The sequence below is a fragment of the Ceratotherium simum genome, chromosome 3, assembly GCF_057802395.1.
Source record: "Ceratotherium simum simum isolate JZ-2026a chromosome 3, ASM5780239v1, whole genome shotgun sequence".
NCBI lineage: Eukaryota > Metazoa > Chordata > Mammalia > Perissodactyla > Rhinocerotidae > Ceratotherium > Ceratotherium simum.
Genome location: NC_141902.1, coordinates 40,501,424 through 40,523,027, shown reverse-complemented (window position 1 = coordinate 40,523,027; position 21,604 = coordinate 40,501,424). Strand labels below are relative to the sequence as shown.

At 47.4% G+C, this 21,604-nt stretch overlaps 2 protein-coding genes and 1 long non-coding RNA gene across 5 annotated transcripts; 2 read left to right on the top strand and 1 right to left on the bottom strand.

Annotated features, from left to right (window-relative positions):
- Window positions 1–266: 266 nt before the first annotated feature.
- On the bottom strand, window positions 267–2,072 carry SERF2 (small EDRK-rich factor 2). Of its 2 annotated transcripts, none has more exons than XM_004421500.3 (3): window positions 1,930–2,072; window positions 1,220–1,328; window positions 267–626 (listed from the first exon to the last, which is right to left on the bottom strand). In XM_004421500.3, the coding sequence occupies exons 1-3, from the start codon at window positions 1,934–1,936 to the stop codon at window positions 341–343; spliced, it is 402 nt and encodes a 133-aa protein (XP_004421557.1). In that variant the 5' UTR covers window positions 1,937–2,072; the 3' UTR covers window positions 267–340. The 2 variants fall into 2 exon arrangements, with proteins under 2 accessions (XP_004421557.1, XP_004421558.1); XM_004421501.3 differs by having other exon boundaries at window positions 390–603; window positions 1,930–2,071.
- Window positions 1,231–14,430, top strand: LOC147917536 (uncharacterized). Its single transcript, XR_015550355.1, has 2 exons — window positions 1,231–1,348; window positions 13,936–14,430. It is a non-coding gene; the product is annotated as an uncharacterized LOC147917536 (long non-coding RNA).
- A 3,694-nt stretch (window positions 14,431–18,124) lies between these two features.
- On the top strand, window positions 18,125–21,580 carry ELL3 (elongation factor for RNA polymerase II 3). 2 transcript variants are annotated; one of them, XM_087426434.1, is made up of 12 exons: window positions 18,125–18,325; window positions 18,556–18,591; window positions 18,948–19,060; window positions 19,177–19,378; window positions 19,464–19,543; window positions 19,689–19,764; window positions 19,942–20,122; window positions 20,207–20,249; window positions 20,376–20,547; window positions 20,784–20,828; window positions 20,910–20,943; window positions 21,196–21,580. In XM_087426434.1, exons 1-12 carry the CDS (start codon window positions 18,194–18,196, stop codon window positions 21,282–21,284), a joined length of 1,203 nt encoding a protein of 400 aa, XP_087282560.1. In that variant the 5' UTR covers window positions 18,125–18,193; the 3' UTR covers window positions 21,285–21,580. The 2 variants fall into 2 exon arrangements, with proteins under 2 accessions (XP_087282560.1, XP_004421556.1); XM_004421499.3 differs by having other exon boundaries at window positions 18,154–18,325; window positions 20,910–21,580.
- The last annotated feature ends 24 nt before the right edge of the window (window positions 21,581–21,604 follow it).

Genomic DNA, 21,604 nt, shown 5'->3' with positions numbered 1-21,604 from the left:
ATCCATCCTTGGGATGGTGTTCAAGGTCTGAGTCAGGGACAAAAATCACAGAAAAGTCCCCATGGTTCTTAGAGGATTCCTCTACCACATACCCGGAGTACTTGTCTGTTTGTTGTAGTATAATAAAGGATTTTTCTGTGATGTGTCACTTAGTCTACATATCCACAACCTTTTAGAGTCTAAAGTTCTCTCCCCTTTTGGTGGGAAAGGGCAGCCATTCCTCCATCCCCATCCCCCCAAATCCCCAGTCAAACCAGGCGCTCACGGAATTACAAAGCTACTTTTAATACTTTGGGGTAAGCCCCACAGGAATAAAAAACACTGGGAAGGGGTAACCCCTTCACCCCCAGGAGTGGCCCAGGGGGAGAGAGGCTATCTGAGGGGAAGGAAGCACAAAAGGGACCCGCTGCAGACTCAGGGCAAAGGGAATGCCATCGGTGCTGGGACCTGTGAGCACTACAGGAGAAAACGCGAGCGTGGTGGGACTGGCTCCAGGCACACAGGCGAAGGGCAAGAGGGTTGGACACGAAGCCACAAAGCTACTTGGGTTCCTCCTTCTTCTCGTTTGCCTTTTTCTGCTTCTGCTGCATGATCTCCGAGTCCCTGGGGGTAGAGATGATGGGGCACTGGGAGGTACCAGAGGGCAAAAAGGACAAGATGCAGGGGGATGAAGGGCACAAGGATAAGATGGAAGTGGATGGGACAAAATTCAGCGTGTGGCTGCTGTATTCCCACCTTAGGAGAACAAGAGGAAGAGAGCTGAGGCTCAAAAGGCAATCAGTCTCTAGCTGGCTGTTGCCCAAGGGGTCAGAAGTCTGGCCACAGAGGCCCAAGTCTATTCTGTGCTGGGGACCACGCCCAGCAACACCACTGAGAAGGTTGGGAGATGGGAGGAGAAGCAAACAGCAAGGAGGGCCAAAAGTACCAGGCTGTCATAACCACTACTGCATTTGAAATGTGAAGCTCCCTGCCCTTGCCCTTAAGGTCAGACCCAGGAGCACTCAGAAATCAGACCGAGGGCAGGCGCCCGCCCCAGTCCCTTCCTGTAAGGCTGTGAGCTAACCATTTGGAGGGTGGGGAGGAAATAAAACCCTAGAGGAAGCAATGTACTCTGCCCCTCACGACTAGTCCAGATGTAAGCGCTGAGGTAGCTCTCCTTCCAGGTACAACCCTTGGTCTAACCCAGGTCTCACCCCGCCCCTCCCCTCCCTGGGGCTACCTCTGCTTGCGGGCGGCAGCAGAAAGCCCGTCATCTCGGCGCTTTCCCTTAACCGAGTCGCTCTGCTTTTTCATATTCTTCTGGCGGGCGAGCTCGCGCTGGTTACCGCCTAAAGAAAGAAGGTAAAAGGTGAGTCGCGGGGGCCTTTCCGGCCACACACCGGCGACCCTCTTTCCTCACCCGGACACCAGTAGAGTCCAACACTTCATTCCCTGGGCCCCGACACCAGCACACTTCGGGGCCTAGGCTGCTGACTGGGGGAGGAGGGGGATGGCGAGCTGCCATGGGGCAGGTCACACTGGGGGGTGGAGGGCGGTCAGTCCCGAGGAGCCTGCTAGCGGCATGTTCCGAGTTTCGGGGCGGCCTGGGGGCCGGGACAGATGGTGGTGGTGTGTGTAGACGGTGTGGGTCTCTGTGGGGGATGGGCTGGGGCCCGGGGTAGGGACTCTGGGTCTATCAGAGGGCACAAGGCTTCTGACCAAACCGCGGAAGGTCGGGGAGAGCCTCTGCCTGACTCGAGAGGGGGGTTCTCAAGAAGTAGCGGTGGGCAAAGGGCCGATTTCCGGGCTCCGAGTGTGAGGGGCGCTAAAGAGCGCTCCCAGAGAAGGGCCTCGCTGGGGAGACCAAGAGAAGGTCAATGCCGGGACTCAGCAGCGGTGTTCAGGGTGGACAGGGAGAGAAGGGCAAGGGGCGGGGGTCTCGGTGCTCACGGGTCATGGCGACGGCAGCGGCTCCGGCCTGCCTCCGTTGCGTCCCCTCGTTCAGTCCGACGTTGCAGGCCCCGCCCCTTTCTCGCGGCGTAACGAAGTCGTCCTTTCCACCCCGCCTCTTCGCGCCCGGGCGCCAGCTCCTATTGGACACGAAGAAACACGTGGGGCCGCGGGCCACGCGCAAGCCCGGGAGGGTGAGGAGGGGAGGTTCGCAGGCCGAGCGCGCTGCGTGGGGCGGGGCTGCCCGGGCAAGGCGTTGGGTCGGGCGGGGAGAAACTAGGCCGGGTCACGTGGGCAGGGTGGGGGTGGAGGGGTGCGGCTGACGATGTGGCGCTCCCGCGGGCTGGAGCACGTGACCTGGCCGAGTGACCTCATGCGTGGACCGTTTGGGACACTGACAACTCACCCAGAAGGAACGCTGGGGGGGGGCAGGGGGTGGGAGTGCTTTCCCCAGAGCTGAAATGGTTATTAGGACTCTGGGAGTAAGCTTGGCCCTGTTACTTAAGAGCCCCCTACCACCCCGTTTGGACGCTTGAGTTGTTCACATAATCATGTAAAATCATGTACAAAACGCAACTTCAGAAATCCCTCAGGCCAGGCTGGTGGCGTAGTGGTTAAGTTCGTGGGCTCAGCTTTGGCGGCTGGGGATCTCAGGTTTGTGGCCTGGGCGCAGAGTTAGGCACCACTTACCAAGCTATGCTGTGGCAGGCGTCCCAGAAATAAGTAGAGGAAGATGGGCATGGATGTTAGCCTAGGGACAATCTTCCTCAGCAAAAAGAGGAGGATTGGCAACAGATGTTAGGTCAGGGCTAATCTTCCTCACCAAAAACAAAAAGAAATTTCTACCTGCCACATTGTCCCACCAACCCAAACGCCTCCAGTATAGAAAGTGGGAGCCACATCCCTTATGTCCTAAAACTTTGGTCCTGCTCATTTCCCACAGAAACTTTAAATGTGAAGATGCCATAGCTTGGAAGTATTGGAGGACCCCCCGCACCCCCAAAAACACAGTTGGATCATGGACCTAAGTGATTGGGAAATGCGCATACTATGTCCCTTGCTCCCTCTGGACATTTCCCCACTGTACTCTCTCCACCAGACACACCTGATTTGTAAGATGCAGTTGAATAGGGCAAAAAGCTTAGGTTTCCCACTAAACTCATTCTCATTCCCAGCTTTGTTAATCTTCCATTTATAAGACTCCCCACCAGTCCTGTGTAATTCATTGGATAAAGGAGAAATCCTTGGGAAACATCACAGGAAAGGACTGGTTGTAAATTTTAACTTGTGATTTTCTCCAGCTAGTGCCCATAGCTAACCTAGTTGAGGCTGGAACTTCAAACTGGTTTCCCCCTCAATCTAGAGCTAATGGGAATGCAATAAACCTCAGTCAGTACCATCCTTACAATTCTTGCCATACCCAAGTATCACTTGAACTACTGTCTATTACTTAAAATTTTTCTATCAGTCTTAAAGAATTTAACTTCATATTCCTTTAGTAAATTTTTTTTTCTTTTGAGGAAGATTAGCCCTGAGCTAACATCTGTTGCCAATCCTCCTCTTTTCGCTGAGGGAGATTGGCCCTGGGCTAACATCCGTGCCTATCTTCCTCTACTTTATATGTGGGACGCCTGCCACAGCATAGCTTGACAAGCAGTGCATAGATTCATGCCTGGGATCCACACTTGATCTTAGCCAAAAGGCCGAGAAGCGATATCATGCCTGGGATCCAAACTTGAGCACCCCAGGCCGCCAAAGCGGAGCACGGGAACTTAACCACCATGCCACCGGGCCAGCCCTATCTTTAGTAGATTTATAATTTTATTTATTTATTTTTTTCCTCCAAAGCCCCAGTAGATAGTTGTATGTCATAGCTGCACATGCTTCTAGTTGCTGTATGTGGGACACGGCCTCAGCATGGCGAGATAGGCGGTACGTTGGTGCACGCCCAGGATCCCAATCCGGGCCGCCAGCAGCAGAGCGTGCGCGCTTAACCACTAAGCCACAGGACCGGCCCTATCTGTAGTAAATTTAAAATCAGTATCCCCTGCCCACAAACAGTAAGTAACTATAAAAGTAAATACAGTAAAATGAAGTATATTTTTAAATTCTACCAAAATAATATCACTGTCAAAGGTGCTGAGCCTGGGGCCTGCCCTCTCTTTCTTAAAAAGAGAAATTAACAAGTGTTAGGTAATAATGCATAAGTCTACCAAACTGAAGCTTTCTCTTGACATAATCAGAAGATTGAAAAGCATTCAATTTTTATACTTTCAATATTATTTAATGCTATGTCTCTCTGTACTAACTAAATTTACTTAGACCACCAGTAGCACATATCCCACCCTTTGGTACATACTAAGTGTAATAGACCAATGTATGGTGGCACACATGATAATGTACAAGTCCTGACTCACTGGATTTGATTTTGGACATTTATTTTCTCTGTGCTTCAATTCCTTTATATGTAAGATGGGAATAATACCTACCCCTTAGTGTTGTGGAAAAGATTAATATAGATAACTTGATATAAAGGGCTTGGCCCATAACAGGCATTCGGTTAATGCCTCCTCCATCTGCCTTCTTCAAGTCCTAGAACTTCCTCTTCCTTCGCCGTATTCCTCTAACCCCTCTGTGGTAGCCAGTCTCTGAAATGGCCGCTAATGATTCCTCCCTCCTGGTATTCACATCCTGTGTAGTCCTCTCCCACACTGAAGCAGGTTTGGTCTGTGTGACCAATGGAATATGGCAGAAGTGATGGTATGTCACTTCTGATGCTAAATCATAAAAGACATTGTGGCTTCTGCTTTCCTCTCTCTTGGATGACAGGAGGGAGGAGCCAGCTGCCATGTCATGAGGAGAGGCCTACATGGTGAAGAACTGAAGCTGCTGGCCAATAGCCAGGAGAGAAAGAAAATACCTCCATTTAAACTCAGCACAGAGTTGATAGGGAATAAATTAGAGAAAATGAGGAGCCAGGGGTCTGAAGCAGAGAAGGAGATGAGGCAGGGTTTAGGGACCCCAGATATAAAGTGAGAAGATAAGGAAACTGGACTTGAAGGATGGGGACATCACCTGCAGACCTACAGCAACAGTCTGACCACAATTCATAAGAAGAATTTGGGCTATCTGGCTTCCCAGCCCCAGGTTCCCAATGGAACCAAGCCACATGGGTCCCCTTGCATGTAAAGAGACCACAGAACCAGTCCCATGGGGAAAGCCAAACCAGCCAGAGATGAGTGAAACAGTGTAGGATGAAGAAGCAAGTTCCCTTTGACACCTGCTACCTCCTTATCAACTCCAGCAGCTCAGGTGGGTGAGAGATTGGAACAACTCCGTAACCAGTCTCCTCTTATTAACTCCTCTTATCAACCCCATGCCGAAGAGTCTGTTTCCAATTCTGTCAGGACCTAGACTGGTTGCCACACCTCCAGTCTAATTTTTCTATGAGTTGCCCCCCAAAATTCATTCTTTCAACAAATATTCATTGTGTTGTGCACCAACTATGTGCCAACTGTTGTATTCGGCATTAGGTATACAGTGATGAACAAAACATATATATCTCTATACTCATGGAACGTATAGCGCAGAGAAGAAACAGCTCTCTCTCTATATATATAGTACATATATATGTATTTCTGTGTGTATATACATCTATATATAGTATACGCAAATTGGTTGTGATAATTGCTTTGAAGGAAAAGAATAGATTCTACACAAGGGTGATATTCAAAATATTTAACAGGGTGCACAGCATAAGCACCCACCCATGAAAACAGGGGTCAGTGTAATCTGCATGAAGACTCTCTGTGAACAGTTCTACTACCTGTCCTAGTATGAAATCATAGCATTGCTGGTTGTATGAAGAGAGTATACCTGCAGACCTCATAGACCCTAACTTTGATTAGGGAAGTAAAGCAAGTGATATTTGAGCTGAGGCAAAAGGATGAAGAGTTAGCCAAGCCAAGGAAGGAGGGACAAGGAGAACATTTCAGGAGAGGCAACAGCATGTGTGAAGGCCCTAAGGCCCTGCTCCCTCAGGCCATCCCATAAAGAGCCACAAAGTTAGTGGATAGGTACCAGGCAGGTCACAAATGCCTAGTGAGCAGAGTAGTGTGAAACTAGGTCAGTGAGGAAGGTAGGACAGTGACATGATCTGAGTTACTACTTCTGATACCACTACTAGCTAACATTAAGTGAGTGTTTATTAAGTACATTAAGTATATTTTTCTTGTGTGAGCCTCACAATGACCTTTTGAGATGTCATTATCCTCTTTCTACTGATTTAGAAACCTTTGTACAGGCAGGTTAAATAACTTTCTCAAGGAAACTCAGATAATAAAGGTTGGGGCTGAGAGTCTAACCCAGCCTCTGCTCTTGTCAGCAGGATGTAAATTTTGAAGAGATCACTCTGTTGTGGGAGGAAAATGGATTAGAGCAGATAAATGGAAATGAGGAGACCAGTCAGGAGGCTGTCACAGACATCAGGGATGCTAGGCCTCATTTGGTAACAGATAACTGAAATGTAGTTCAGACCCATTTGGGCAAGAAGGGGAATTTGTTAGTTTACCTAACCAAACTGGGGGTTGGGCTGGGGTGTGGCTGACTGCAGGGAAAACTAAAAGCAGTGACAGGGGGATGCCTCCAAGTTTGTTATCTTTGCTTTATTTTCTCAGACCCAAATCCCTTGAAATGATAGGAAATGGCCACCAATGGTACCTGCCCTCAAATCTCACAGCTTGTCCAAGAGAGATGGTCTTGATTTGCTTCCTTTGGTTTCAGTTTTTAAATCCCAGGACAGGGCTCTGATGGGTCAGGTGCCCACCCTTGGGGTGGGGAGGTGAATGTGGGGCGGGATATAATGAGAGCAGCCCCCATCAGAATCACATGATTAGTATGGGGAAGGAACAGGTTTATCAAAGAAAAGGAGTTTGTTCCCCCAAAAAGGAGAATGCTAGACAGATAAAACAAAAGATGTCCATTACATCAAGGAAGAGAAGATAGCCACTTAGACTGAAATGGCGGCAGCAGAAATGGCAAAAAGTGTTCAGCTTCAAAATATATTTTGGAGATTCAGTGAGAGAGGAAGATACTATTGATTCCTGGGTTCATTCATTTCTTCATCAAATATTAAGTAAACACCTATTATGTGCCAGACACTTCTAGGCACTGGTTACATAGTGGTGAGGAAAACAGACATGGTCTCTGACCTCATGAAGTTAACACTTTAGTGGAGGAGATTGACAATTTACAGGTAAACAAATCAAACAATATAAAATTACAATTTGTGCTGTGTTAAAAGAGAAACAAAGATGTGAGGGTGAAGAATAATGGGAGAGACCCACTTCTGAGGTAACATTTAAACTGAGGCCTGGAGCCAGTGGTTGGAAAAGTAGAAGAGGATTCCAGCAGTGCAGTTGAATCCCTAACAGTCCTAACATCCCTCCTTTATCAAGCAAAGGCAAGGCAGTTTTAGGAAATTCTCCCCCTCCTCGCTGTATTCCAAGAGTGGTCCTGAATGGCTAAGTCAATCAAAGTAAACTCATCTCTCTTAGTATTGATTGGCTCAGGAACCCATGCCTAAGCCAATTATTGCGTGGTATTCACCTGGTGACAGTTATTGGTTCAGGAGTTAGCATTGACCTAAACTGGCCTGATTAGACTTTCAAAGGGAAGGACTTTTGTTCCATTGTGAGGGGAGCGACAGTGCTCTCTCCCACCAGCTTGAACAAGGAAGCATATAGCTCCTACTGCTCCTGGCTCCTATGACATTCAAGGGCTAGCCTTAGGTTGAAACAAAGTGAGTGGCAGAAAGAATCTCAGTCCTTGATGATGCTCTTGGGCCACTGGCTACATCAATTGTAACATTTGTTCTACCTCTGAGCTTCCTGCTATGGAAACCACCATATTTCTTTTTTGTTTAAGTTGCCTTGAATCAGATTTCTGTTACTTTAGCCAAATACATTTTAATCAATACACAGACAACAGGAACAGCCATGGCTGTTTGCCATGAGGTGGGAAAAAGCTTGGATAATTAGATGAATTTAAGGAGTCACATAATGAAATGACCCAGTCAGATTATCTTAAAGTGCAACCAGCCCTCTCCGTGTATACCAAGCTTCCAGTCAGCTTTGTAGTGCCTTGCTTGTAGAGATGAGTGCATAGCCAAGAATCACCAAGTATTGGAGAAAATACTGTTAACATAAAAATAGGCCAAAACAGACAATAAGCAATCAGAGTATACAGAAACAATTCCAGGAGCAAAAGAAAATGGAAGGGGCACTATAATTAGTACCCTTAGAGATGAAGAGGATATTGAACAAAAATAGGGGAACTATAAAAAACAAACATTCAGAGAATAGTAAAGAGCTCTTGGAGTGGCTGGCCCGGTAGCGGTTAAGTTTGCATGTTCTGCTTCAGCAGCCCAGGGTATGCCGGTTCGGATCCTGGGCGCGGACCTACTCACCACTCATCAGGCCTAGCTGAGGCGGCGTGCCACATAGCAGAGCTGCAACTCTACAACTATGATACACGACTATGTACTGGGGCTTTGGGGAGAGAAAAGAAAAAGAGGAAGATTGGCAACAGATGTTAGCACAGGGCCAATCTTCCTCAAAAAAAAAAAAGAGCTCTTGGAAATTAAAAATATGATAGCTGAAAGGAAAATATCAATAGAAGGGTTGGAAAATAAAAGCTGAAGAAATATTCCAGGAAATTGGACAAAAAGATGATAGATAATAGAAGAGGAAAAAATAAGAAAATTAGAGAATCAGTTCAGGAGTTCGGACATCTGAATTATATGAGTTTCGGAATGAGAAGTAAAACTAAAATGGATGGGGCCCACAGAGTGCTCAGCACAGGAATGAGAAAAGATCTACGCCACCACATATCAGAACACTGGAGTCAAAGAGAAGATCCTAAAGGCTTACAAGACACAAAATAGGTAACATACCAAGGATGAAGAATCAGAATGATTTGAGCAACAACAACGGAAGCCAGAAGACAATGGAGCAATGTCATCAAATACAGATCTGAAGAAAATTAATTAACAACCTAGACTTTTTCACCTAGCCATGCAATCAATTAAGAATGAAAATAGAATAAAGACATACGAAATCTCAAAGGACCTACCTACCTACCAGGCACCCCTTTCACAAAGCTATTGGAGATGTACTCCACCAAAATGAGGGAGTAAACAAAAACAAAGTCATAGGATCCAGGAAAAAGTGTGTCCAACATAGAAGATAAGTGAAGGAAATCCCCAGCCTGCTGGTGAAAGGCTATCCCAGAATGACAGATTTGCAGCAGGCTTAGAGAGCAACAATTTCAGATTGGAGTAGGAGGATGAAAGGTTCTGGAGGCTTATATCTAAGAAAAAAATGGAAACTGATAAAACAAATTATGTGATTGCATTTGAATATATTAAGATGGAGATTTCTACTTCTAGAATAGTATGAGACTTGATAATAAGTACATAACTAAGTAAACTAAAAAAGATATAATTATTAAATTTGGGGGGAAAACATACAAGAAAGGAAATGTAAACAGTACACTGTGTCACAGCTTGCAAATAACATTTACACATTCATAAAATGTAAACATTCAATATTGATCTAACAAAAATAACATTACTACATTATGAGAATGGAGAGAGAGAAAGTACATGCATATTCATGTGAAGGATGAGGGAGTTAAGTCCTCATTTTTAAAATAGAAGTCAGCAGCTAATATCTGAAACTTAAAAATCCAGAAGTGGCATGATATTTAAAGATTTTATTTATTCATTTTTTTCCCCCCAAAGCCCCAGTAGATAGTTGTATGTCATAGGTTCACATCCTTCTAGTTGCTGTACGTGGGACTCGGCCCCGGGTTGGTCGGAGAAGTGGTGCCTTGGGGCGTGCCCGGGATCCGAACCCGGGCCGCCAGCATCAGAGCGCGCGCACTTAACCGCCAAGCCACGGAGCCGGCCCCAGAAGTGGCATGATATTTAGAAAAAACAATAAATGCCGGAAGAAACACCTGAGAGTTGTAACCTCCTTTAGCAATGGGAAGCAGAGATAAGGGATAAGGATTACTATTTTTCATTGTGTCTTGTACAGAACTTGTATGAACATGTATAGCTTCTGTAAAAACAAATAAATACTAAGTTAAAAACCCAACCATGCTAATGAAAGAAATAGCCTAGGAGGAGAGAGTGGAATGAGAAGGAGTCTAGGTACTGATCTCTTAGCAACTCTTTATTGTGTGTCACTAGCTGTCAGAGAAGCATCCCCCTTGTCTCTGTCCCCCCACTCCTAGTGGGCAATACGTCTGGATTGAGAGAAGAAAGGGTTGATAGAAAGAAAGAGAAGAACCTCCAGGAGCAGATCCAGAGACAAGGATACCCAGGAAAGGGGAAGAATCCAGAAAGAGCATGGCTAGGGTTATCCCCATAGGGAAGATGGCTTTGCATTGGGAGCAGGTTCTAAGTTCTGAGAGACCCAGGGCCAGCTGAGGTCTCTATTCTTGTTTTTGTTTTGTTTTGTGAGGAAGATCAGCCCTGAGCTAACATCCGATGCCAATCCTCCTCTTTTTTGCTGAGGAAGACTGGCCCTGGTCTAACATCCATGCCCATCTTCCTCTACTTTATATGGGATGTTGCCATAGCATGGCTTGACAAGCGGTGCATCGGTGTGCGCCCGGGACCGAACCTGCGAACCCTGGGCCGCTGAAGTGGAGTGTGCGCACTTGACCGCTGTGCCCCCAGGCTGGCCCCTGAGGTCTCCGTTCTTGAAGAGCTACTAAATATGGACCAGGAAATGCCTGAAGAAAAGAGCTAAGGTACATTCCTTCTTCACCTTGGGCTTCTCCTGGGCTAGGTGATGACGTCTCATTCCTGACCACTGGTGCTCCTGAATGGCTTCTTGCCTCCACTGAGCACCTCCTCCCTGTACTACCTACCTCTGTGAACATATCATGAGCAAAGCTGGGGTCCCAGAGTGGCACCTCCTCCCAAATACCTCTGCTTCTCCCTTGGTTCAGCTGAATTGCATTTGCATTATTCAGACATTCATAAATTCTATCTCCTCCCCTTTCCTTTGAGAGACACCAGGGAGATAAGTAGGCTTCCCTGATAGTCTCCAACCCCTTCCAAATTCCAATTCTCTTCTCTGCTTCCCACTCCCTCCAGCCCACTCCCTGATTACTAAAATCCTCAACTACTACACAGTCCTGTCAACCCTCTCTCCTATAGCAATCCACTTATCTGTTCTCTTCAAGTGTTCCCTTTCTAGTTCTCCCTCAGAAGGCAAGGAGCTAATACATAGCAGAGTCTGGGCTGCTGCCTAGTACCATGCTGGAAAATAAGTATGGCCCTACTCCTGCTAGACTCAAGACAGGGTTTCAAATTCTTGTGCTGGGGCCATCTATTAAAGTGTACCCTCAGTTCAGCAGCAGCAGGACCCTGGGGGAAAATGTAGCTCCCAGTAAAGTGAGCTCTCTCAGTGCAGAGTTACACCCCAATGCTACAGGGCTTGCAGGCCCAGAAGACTCTGATAAGAAGGAGAGAAACATCCCCATGTCCAATGGACAGGATCCCCAGCTCCAAAGTATGTGGAGTGATGAGGAGGATGAGAGTAAAAGGGATGAGAAAACTCAAAGCAATAACTCTATAGAAACAGGGCCACATGCACATCTGGACGATGTCTTCTTCCGCCTCTTCCATATACCTTGATGCAGAACCTGTCCTGGTGTAGAAGAGTATGGGCTGTTGATGTGGCATGACCTCGTGAGTGTGAAAAGAACACAGGCTCTAGGGCCGGCCTGGTTGCATAGTGGTTAAGTTTTCACTCTCCACTTCAGCCCCAGAATAATACATTTTTGAAAATATACCCATGGTGGGGCCAGCCCGGTGGCGCAAGCGGTTAGGTGTGTGAACTCTGCTGCGGCGGCCTGGGGTTCGCCGGTTCGGATCCCAGGCGCGCACCGATGCACCGCTTGGTGAGCCATGCTGTGGTGGCATCCCATATAAAGTGGAGGAAGATGGGCACGGATGTTAGCCCAGGGCCAGTCTTCCTCAGCAAAAAAAAAGAGGAGGATTGGCATTGGATGTTAGCTCAGGGCTGATCTTCCTCACACACACAAAAAATACACCCATGGTATTTGTACATCCATGGTTTTTTGTTTTTGTTTTTGCTTTTGCTGAGGAAGGTTCACCCTGAGCTAACATCCATCGCCACTCTTCCTCTTTTTTGTGTGTGTGTGAGCCACTGCCACAGCATGGCTACTTACAGATGGGTGGTGTGGTTCTGTGCCTGGGAACCAAACCCAGGCCACCAAAGGCACGCCAAATTTTAACCACTAAGCCGTTGGGGCTGGCCCTGTACACCCGTGTTTATAGTAGTATTATTCACAATAGCCAAAAGGTGGAAGCAACTCAAGTGTCCATTGACAGATGAATGGACAAGGAAATGTGGTATATACACACAATGGAATTTTATTCAGCCTTAAAAAGGATGAAATTCTGACACATGCTACAACATGGATGGACCTTGAGGATATTATGCTAAGTGAAATAAGCCAGTCACTAAAAGACAAATCCGTATGATTCCACTTATGAGGTATCTAGAGTAGTCAAATTCATAGGTGAGAAAAGAGAAAGGTGGTTACCAGGGGCTAGGAGGAGGCAGAAATGGAGAGTTGTTGTTTAATGGTTATAGAGTTTCCATCTTGCAAGATGAAAAGCGTGATGGACAGGGCCAGCCCCGTGGCTTAGCGGTTAAGTGAGCATGCTCCGCTACCGGTGGCCCAGGTTCGGATCCCGGGTGCGCACAGACGCACCGCTTCTCCGGCCATGCTGAGGCCGCGCCCCACATGCAGCAACTAGAAGGATGTGCAACTATGACATACAACTATCTACTGGGGCGTTGGGGAAAAAAAAGGAGGAGGATTGGCAATAGATGTTAGCTCAGAGCCAGTCTTCCTCAGCAAAAAGAGGAGGATTAGCATGAATGTTAGCTCAGGGCTGATCTTCCTCACAAAAAAAAATAAAATAAAATAAAATAAAATAAAATAAATAAAAAAAAAAGTGATGGAGATTGGTTGCACAACAATGTGAATGTACTTAACACTACTGAACTGTACACTTAAAAATGATGAAGATGGTGAATGTGTATTTTACCACAATTAAAAATTTAAAAAAAAGTTAAATATATGGGATAATAAAGGAAAACAATTATATTCAAATGTAGTTATAAAAATATTAAAATGTTTGTGGTATAGTAACAGGGCATTTCTATCAATACATTAAATAAAAAGATCTAGGGGCCGGCCCGGTGGTGTAGTGGTTAAGTTCATGCTCTCCACTTCAGCAGCCCAGGGTTCGCAGGTTCAGATCTCGGGCGTGGACTTATGCATCACTTATCAAGCCATGCGGTGGCAGCCATCCCACGTATAAAGTAGAGGAAGATGGGCACAGATGTTAGCCCAGAGCCAATCTTCCTCAGCAAAGAGAGGAGGATTGGCAACAGATGTTAGGTCAGGGCTAATCTTCCTCACCAAAAAAAGAAAAGGATCTAGAGGCAAATCTAATAACGATTGTAATTATAAAGTGGTGATGACTGCAAATGATATTTAAGTATCTCTCCAACAACTGTAATGTGAAATGAAAATATCCATTATTTCTATTGGTGGGAACATCACAGGTATTGCCAGTACCAGTGTTTTGTTGCCGACATTCATAATCAAAGGAGATATTAGATTTCTGTTAGAGGTTAGTGAAAATAAAGATGTAATTTTTTCCTTTCCAAGTTCACAGAATCCCTGAATTCTATGATCTTCAGACCCAAGTTTAGAACCTCTGCCTTATGACTTTGGATAACCACTTAGCTTCTCTAAGCTGCATTTTTCTCATTGGTCCTTAGTGTTGGACGCATTCCTAACTCATTCACTCTCATGCTTCTAGGCAATTATTTCACACTCATTTTCATACCTTAATCCCCATCACTCCTCTCTCATCCTCTCTTTCAGATGATGCCTACTTCACTGAGAAATTTGAAGCAATCAGAAGAGAACTTCCACAGACTCTCACCACGTCTGCCTACCTCCTGCACCTGCACCCACCTTCGCTGCCTGTGTGGCCTGTTCGCATAGATGAACTGTCCATACTCCTGTGGAAAGCAAATCTTGAACAGATCTCATCCCCTCTAACTTAATCAAGGACAGCACTCCAGCAATCCTCTCCTCTCTCCTACATCAGCAATGTTTTGGACCTATTCCCCAAATAATTCCCATCAGCATACAAACATGCTATTTCTCCCACTGTAAAAATCTTCTCTTGATCCTATTTCCCCCCAACAGTTAACTCCCTATTTCTTTGCCCCCATATTTGGCAAAACTCAAATTTCTTATATTCTCTGTATATTCCTTTTCTACCATTTTCTTCAAACCTACTCACGTCAGGCTTTCATCCCATTTCACCAGAACTGCTCCTGTTAACGTTACCAATAAACCCACATTGCTAAAGCCATTGGTCAATTCTTTTTTTTTATAACAATTTTATTGAGGTATAATTCACATATCATACAATTCACCCATTTGAAATCTAGTGTCAGATTTAATGGTTTTTAGTATATCCATAGATATGTGCACCATCACCACTGTCAATTTTATTTTATAATTTTATTTATTTATTTTTTCCCCCAAAGCCCCAGTAGATAGTTGTATGTCATAGCTGCACATCCTTCTAGTTGCTGTATGTGGGACGTGGCCTCAGCATGGCCGGAGAAGCGGTGTGCCCGTGCACGCCCAGGATCCGAACCCGGGCAGCCAGCAGTGGCGCACGTGCACTTAACCGCTAAGCCACGGGGCCGGCCCAGCCACTGTCAATTTTAGAACACTTTCATCACAACAGTCAATTCTTTTTTTTGTGTGTGTGTGTGTGTGTGTGTGTGTGGAAGATCAGCCTTGAGCTAACAACTGCCAATCCTCCTCTTTTTGCTGAGGAAGACTGGCCCTGGGCTAATATCCGTGCCCATCTTCCTCCACTTTATATGGCACGCCGCCACAGCATGGCTTGCCAAGCGGTGCATTGGTGCACCCAGGATCCGAACCAGCGAACCCCGGGCTGCCGCAGCATTGAGCACGCACTTAACCACTTGCGCCACTGGGCTGGCCCCACAACGGTCAATTCTCAATCTTCATTTTTCTTGGCCTATTGACAGCATTGACACAGTTGATCAATACCTTCTCCTTGAAATATTTTCTTCACTTAGCTTTCAGGATATCACACTCTTTTGGTGTTCCTCCTTCCTCACTTGCCATCCCCTTTCAATTGGCTTTGCTTTCTTTCCCCCTGACCTCTTTCTAAAGATTGGAGTGCCCCAGGGTGTAATCCTTCAGGCTCTTCTCTGTCTTCTGGGTGATCTCATCCAGTTTTATGGCTTTAAATACCATCTATATGTTTAGTACTACCAAGTTTACATCTCCAGCCCAGACATCTTTCACCATCTCCAAACTTGTGTATATAACTGCCTGCTTGACATCCCCATGTGGATTCTACTAGACAACTCAACATGTTCAGAGCTAACTCTGTTCCACCTGCAGTCTTCCCTACCTCAGCTGATGACAATTTCATCCTTCTAGTTGTTGAGGTCAAAAATCCTAGAGTCATCCTTGACGCTGTTTCTCTCTCACATACCATATTCAATCCGTCAGGAAATCCTGTCGGCTCTATCCTCAATATGTCCGGAACCCTATCCCTCTGTCACCTCCTCTGCTACCCCCTCGTGCAAGCCGCCATCACCATCTCTAGCTTGGATTACTGCAATGGCCTCCTAACAGGTCATGCTGCTTTTATCCTTGTTCCCCTACAGTCTGTTCTTAACACAGCAACCAGAGTGATCCTTTTAAAATAGAAGTGACTTCATGTAACTCCTCTGCTAGAAACCCTGCAATGACTCCCCATTTCACTCAAAGTAAAAGCCAAAGTCCTTCCAGTGGCCCACAAGGTCCTCCATGACTTGATCTGCTCCTGCTCCTTAACCTTCTGACTTCATTTCTTACTACTCTCCCCCTCACTCACTTTGCTCCAGTTGCACTGGCCTCAACTTTTCCTCAAACACTCCAGGCACACTTCTGACTTACAGAGTTTGCACTGGCTACTCCCTCTGCCTGGAAAGCATTTTCCTGCAACTGTACAGCTTGGCCAATCTTCTCACCTCCTTTAGGGCATTGCTCAAATTTAGTCTTCTCCAGAAGGCCTTCTCTGGCCACCTTACTTAATATACAGTCAACTTCTCCACTTTCCTCTAATTCCTCTTCCTTTATTTCCAAAGCCTCTTACCTTGCTCTATTTTTTCTTTTTTCTATAGCACTTGTCACCTTTTAACATACACTATATTTCTTATTGTTATTTATTGGGTGTGTTTAGGGGCCGGCCCAGTGGCTTAGCAGTTGGGTGCGCGCGTTCCGCTGCTGGCGGCCCGGTTCGGATCCCGGGCGCGCACTGAGGCACTGCTTCTCCGGCCATGCTGAGGCCGCATCCCACATACAGCAACTAGAAGGATGTGTAGCTATGACATACAACTATCTACTGGGGTTTTGGGGGAAAAATAAATAAATAAATAAAATTATTGGGTGTGTTTATAGTGTCTCCTTCTCCTCTGGAATATAAGCTCTCCCAAAGCAAGAATCTGCTCATTGATGTATCCCAAGGATCTAGCACAAAGTCTGGCACCGAGTAAGTGCTCAATAAATATTTGTTGAATGTTGAATGTTGAAAAATGTGGATAATAATACTTACTCTAAAAAGTTATTGTAGGGATTAAATAACATGCAAAGATCCTGACACACAATGGACACCTAACAAATGTTAGATTCCTACCTCCCTTCTCCCTTTCCCAAATATCTTCCTCAGTTGCCTCCCCTTACTGCTCCTTCCCTCCTCTTCGGAAATTTTCACCATTCTAGTCTCTCTTTTGAGTTTAAATCCAGCAAAAAGCCACAGATGCCACCTGAGAAGAAAAGCTGGGAGACCAGCTTTACCCATTACCATAACTGTTTATCAAATTAGCAAATAGTCACCCAGAGAAGCAAAGAGCCCTGAGGAGATGGACAGGTAAATGTTTTTGTTGTTGGAGTTGGAGGTTTATTGCACTGATTTTTAAAATCAATTTTATTGAGGTAAAATTTACATACAACAAAATGTACACATTTTAAGTGTACAATGTGATGCGTTTTGACAAATGTCTAGGTGATTCGGTTTGGGGTGGAGGGCATTAAGGTCACCTGGGATTATACAGGTTCAGGGATTTAGCAGAGGGATCTTGGCTAGGGAAGAGAACACCACCAGAGCTCTTGGGAAACAAACCCAAAGAGGCACAAGTGGAGACACCAAGGGTCACCTGAGAGTAGTCCTGAGTCTCACTGCACCAGGATCTGGGCCTCTGGAATGTCTGGCAACTTTGTGGCACCTCTTGGCCCTCCAGAGGGAGTGAGCCAGCTCCCTTTCACATCAATCTCAAGTGTTTAGGTCAGGAAGGGACACCTGGGGCTGAGTCCTCCCTCTCCTCTGCCCTGCAATTCTCCTGCCATCACCCACGACCCCCATTCCCGCCCACCGGTGGGGCGATCCAGCCAGCGACAGCCAAACTTCACGATGCAACATCCACGGGGTCCGATTTTCTTTCCAGCTTTCGTTAGAAACCAGCTTCGGGTCCGCAGCAGCACCGTGGGCAGGGAAAAAGCAAAAGCGCTGCTCCAGGTGTAGGCGTCAGGAATCCCCCTTAGGGTCTGCCATCCTCCCGTCCCTGGGGGCTCTTGGCCTCTGAGGCGCGACCAGCTGAGCTCGCCCAGCAACCAGGCCCTCTCTCCCGCCCCTCTGCGTCTAAAACTCTCTAGGGGTTGCAGGTTCAGCTTTTCTTAGAGACGGCAACTCCGAGTTCAGGTTGGCTGGGAAAACTGAGGCAGGACTGGGGATTCTGGGTGAGGGGTCTGAAGCTGGCCGCAGACTTTCTCCCTGGAACTGGGACAGCACCTTCCGAAAGCCCAATGCGGTGCATGCCGCTCCAAGAAGAAACCGCTGGGGTTCGCGCGGTCCTCTAGGGGAGAGCGAAGCGCCGCCCATGCGGCTGGGAAACCTCAAGGGTGGCTGGCTGTGGGTGGGGTCCTGACAGAGGGCGGGGCCGACCTGGGCTACCGGGTGTGCCCGCCTAGCCCTGCACAGCAGAGGTAGAGGTGGTGGCCCTCGCCTGTGGCTCCCGTTCTGCTTGCGCTCGACCTCGTGGCCATGGAGGGACCCCAGGAGCTTCTGAGTGGGAAGCTCCGTCTCTGCTTCACCCCCGCTGCCCGGACTAGCCTCCTGCTGCTCAGGCTCAACGACGCGGCGATGCGGGCGCTGCAAGAGTGTCAGCGACAACAGGTGCGGCCGGCCCCGGGCCCCATCGTCCCTAGCCCCTACCCCTTTGGGACCTCGGGCCTCAGCCGGCGACCCTGGCGAAGGAACCTGGGGACGGGGAATGGCATCCGTAGGCTCCGGCCTCCCCACCTTTACAAGCGAAGCCCACGAGGCAGGTCCCTCGGGCACCCGACGCTGGATCCTGGGGCCGCCGCTTCACCTGCGCTCAGCTCGCGTCTGTGCTCTCCCCGCAGGTTCGACCAGTGATCGCTTTCCAAGGCAACCGAGGGGTAAATGCGGGCCTGGGGGGTGTGCAGGAGGTGGGGTGCCGGGAGAACAGACGTGGGCTTCGCGAGGGTATGGTCAAGAAGGGAGGGTGAGAACACTCACGATCTGAGGAAGTTATGAGAACTGAACCCCGAGTGGGGTGAAGGTGCTGCTGGGGTTGTGGTCCCACAGGAGGCTGCGGTTGAGGAAACTGTGCCCTCTCAGCCTTCTGGGGAACTCAGGCGCAGCTGCACCTGGTGTGCTAACGAGCCCCCGTGGGACCAATCTTCAGTCATAGGCTGGGCTGAAGGAGGGATGGCATTGGCAGGAGGGGGAGGGGCTGACTTCATGGGGCTCATGGCTTCTTTTTCACCCACAGTATCTGAGGTTCCCAGGCCCTGGCTGGTCCTGCCTCTTCTCCTTGATAGTGTCCCAGTGTGGCGAGGAGGGCCCTGGTGGTGGCTTGGACCTTGTGTGCCAACGCCTAGGCAGGTAAGGGGAAGCAGGTAGCAGGTAAGAAAGAGTTTGTGGAAAGTCCAGGAGGGGGATGTCCAAAGGTGCTTAAAAGTTCTCTACCCTCCTGGGTTTTTTCCACCACCCCTTTCCAGATCTGGCCCTAACCGCCTCCACTGCCTGGGCCCACTCAGGGAGCGCCTCACTATTTGGGCAGCCATGGATTCTATCCCAGCCCCATCTTCGGTTCAGGGACACAACCTGATTGAAGATGCCAGAGATCCTGCGAGTTGGCAGAACATAGGAGACTATTCTGAAGGAGAGACAGGTTCACTGCCAAAGATGGCACAAGATGAGGTGAGAAAACTGCAGGGAGTTGGGATAAGGTGGGGAAAAGCCTGAAGCCTAGGGAGCCAAGTGCCCCTGCCACTTTCCCCGCCAGGTGCCAGATCCACTGGCAAGCAGCCCAGGACAGTCACTCCCAGGATCCTCAAGGAAACACATGGCACAGTGGGAAGTGAGGTACTTGGGGCAGGGTGGGACTAACGTAGGAAGCCCTGGTATTGTCTTCCTCTCTAATCTCCACCCTAAATGTTGTAATAAGAGATCTAGTCCTACCTCCTACCCTAGTCTTCATCTCTCCCCATTCTCTCTTCAAATATCCTAGGAACCAGACCCATCTTCCAAACAGAGGGCCTGATCAGGCACTGCCTTCCTCTGCTAGCCAGAAACATCTGGACAAAGTAAGTTGTAATAGCAACGGTTTTTCAGAGAGCTTTGTCCAATCAGGCTAAAATTTAAAAATTGGTAGCCTTCATTGTGAGGCTCCCAAAGCTCCTTATATAGAAGGAATTTTCAAGAGAAGGGCAGAATAGGAGGCTCCTGGCTTACTGTTTATGTGACAAAGACTTCCCCAACAGAAGCGTCCAGCACCTGCATGCACTATAGAACTAAAAGAAAAGAGGCTCAGAACTCTGCCTTTAGCTCCAAGTCCCCTACAAGTGCTGCCCAGTCAGGACCTACAAGAGGGAGAAGACTGGGAGCAAGATCAAGATGAAGACATGGGCCCCAGGCTGGAGCACAGTCCCTCAGTTCAAGCAGGTGAGTTAATGAGAGGAGGGTAAAACTGCCATAGTGGGGGAAAAAAGCCTAAATCACCTTTGTATCTTCTTGCTTTCTTCCTAGACTCTGAATCCCCAAGCCCTGAAGAAGTACCAGATTACCTCCTGTGAGTCCCCTGCCATTTCCAGTTTTATCACGCCTTGTGCATATGAGATATTCAGATAAACTTCCTGGGAGCTGGGAGCTTTTGGGGGCAATGAAATTGAAGGTAACAAGTCTCTGCTCCTGGCAGGCAATACAGGGCCATCCACACTGCAGAGCAGCAACATGCTTATGAGCAAGACTTTGAGACAGATTATGCTGAATACCGCATCCTGCATGCTCGTGTTGGGGCTGCAAGCCAAAAGTTCATAGAGTTGGGAGCAGAGATCAAGAGAGTTCAGAGAGGAACTCCAGAACACAAGGTAAGGAGTAGACCCAGGCTGGCTTTCCAGCTCTATTAGCCATAAACTCCCAGCTAACTGCCCATAAGGCTGTGTTTGTTCAGCAACTAAACAAAGTGACAAGCAAGCCTGTTTTGAGAGAAAAATTAGTCTGTATCTTTTGGTAGAATGAGAAGGGAAGTTAACTTCCTTCCCTTAAGAGAACTGGAGCTTTTTTCTCAAGGTTAAACTTGGTGCTAGCATTTTCTTTGTTACAGGTGCTGGAAGAAAAGATAGTCCAGGAATATAAAAAGTTCAGGAAGGTAAGACAAGGTCTGGGAATGGTAGCAAAAAGATAGAAATGGTGGATTTTTTTTTTTGACACGGATACTTTTTCTCCGCAGCGGTACCCAGGTTACAGGGAAGAAAAGCGTCGCTGTGAGTACCTGCATCAGAAATTGTCCCACATTAAAGGTCTCATCCTGGAGTTTGAGGAAAAGAACAGGGCCAGCTGAAGCTGTCAGAGGGCTCTTGACCCCTCTGCCCAGTGAGATATGAAGGAACAAAGCAGCTATAAACTAAATAGAGTGCAACTGTCTTATTGTTCTTATTGCTGAGTCCATGGTGGCAAGTAGGAGAGCTGCTCTCGGTTCTTCAGCTTTGATTTTCATTGTTGCTATGTTTTTTTAGGGTATGGGCAATGGGCACAGTGCCAAGATTCCACAGCTGTACCCAGGAGACTAGGAAACGTAGCAGAGGTTTGGCTTCTTCACCTTTAGTTCAGCCAAGTCATTTTCAAATCCCCAGAAATTATACCATTTCCAGCACAAGACACCTTGAGGACATTAGAAGTTAGCATGGTAGCCTCCCTAAAGAAACAATAATGAGAACTTTTGGTAACAGAGCTAAAGGAACTTGTAATACACCTGGATATAATGAGTAACAGCTTGGGTGTTACCCATGTACTGAAAGTGAATTATTTTACAAATATGGCCAAAAAAATAAAACTGATTGCCTCTGTCTCCTTTGTACAAGTTTATATCCTTTCCTTAAATACCCTAAGCCAGGGGCCGGCCTGGTGGCGCAAGTGGTTAAGTGC

Coding starts and splice junctions, on each gene's coding strand:
- ELL3 (XM_087426434.1), top strand. CDS start 18,194: ATGGAGGGACCCCAGGAGCTTCTGAGTGGGAAGCTCCGTCTCTGCTTC. Junction 19,061..19,176: donor GTGTGCCAACGCCTAGGCAG/GTAAGGGGAAGC, acceptor ACCCCTTTCCAG/ATCTGGCCCTAACCGCCTCC. Junction 19,379..19,463: donor CAAAGATGGCACAAGATGAG/GTGAGAAAACTG, acceptor TTTCCCCGCCAG/GTGCCAGATCCACTGGCAAG.
- SERF2 (XM_004421500.3), bottom strand. Junction 627..1,219: donor GCTGCCGCCCGCAAGCAGAG/GTAGCCCCAGGG, acceptor GGTACCTCCCAG/TGCCCCATCATCTCTACCCC.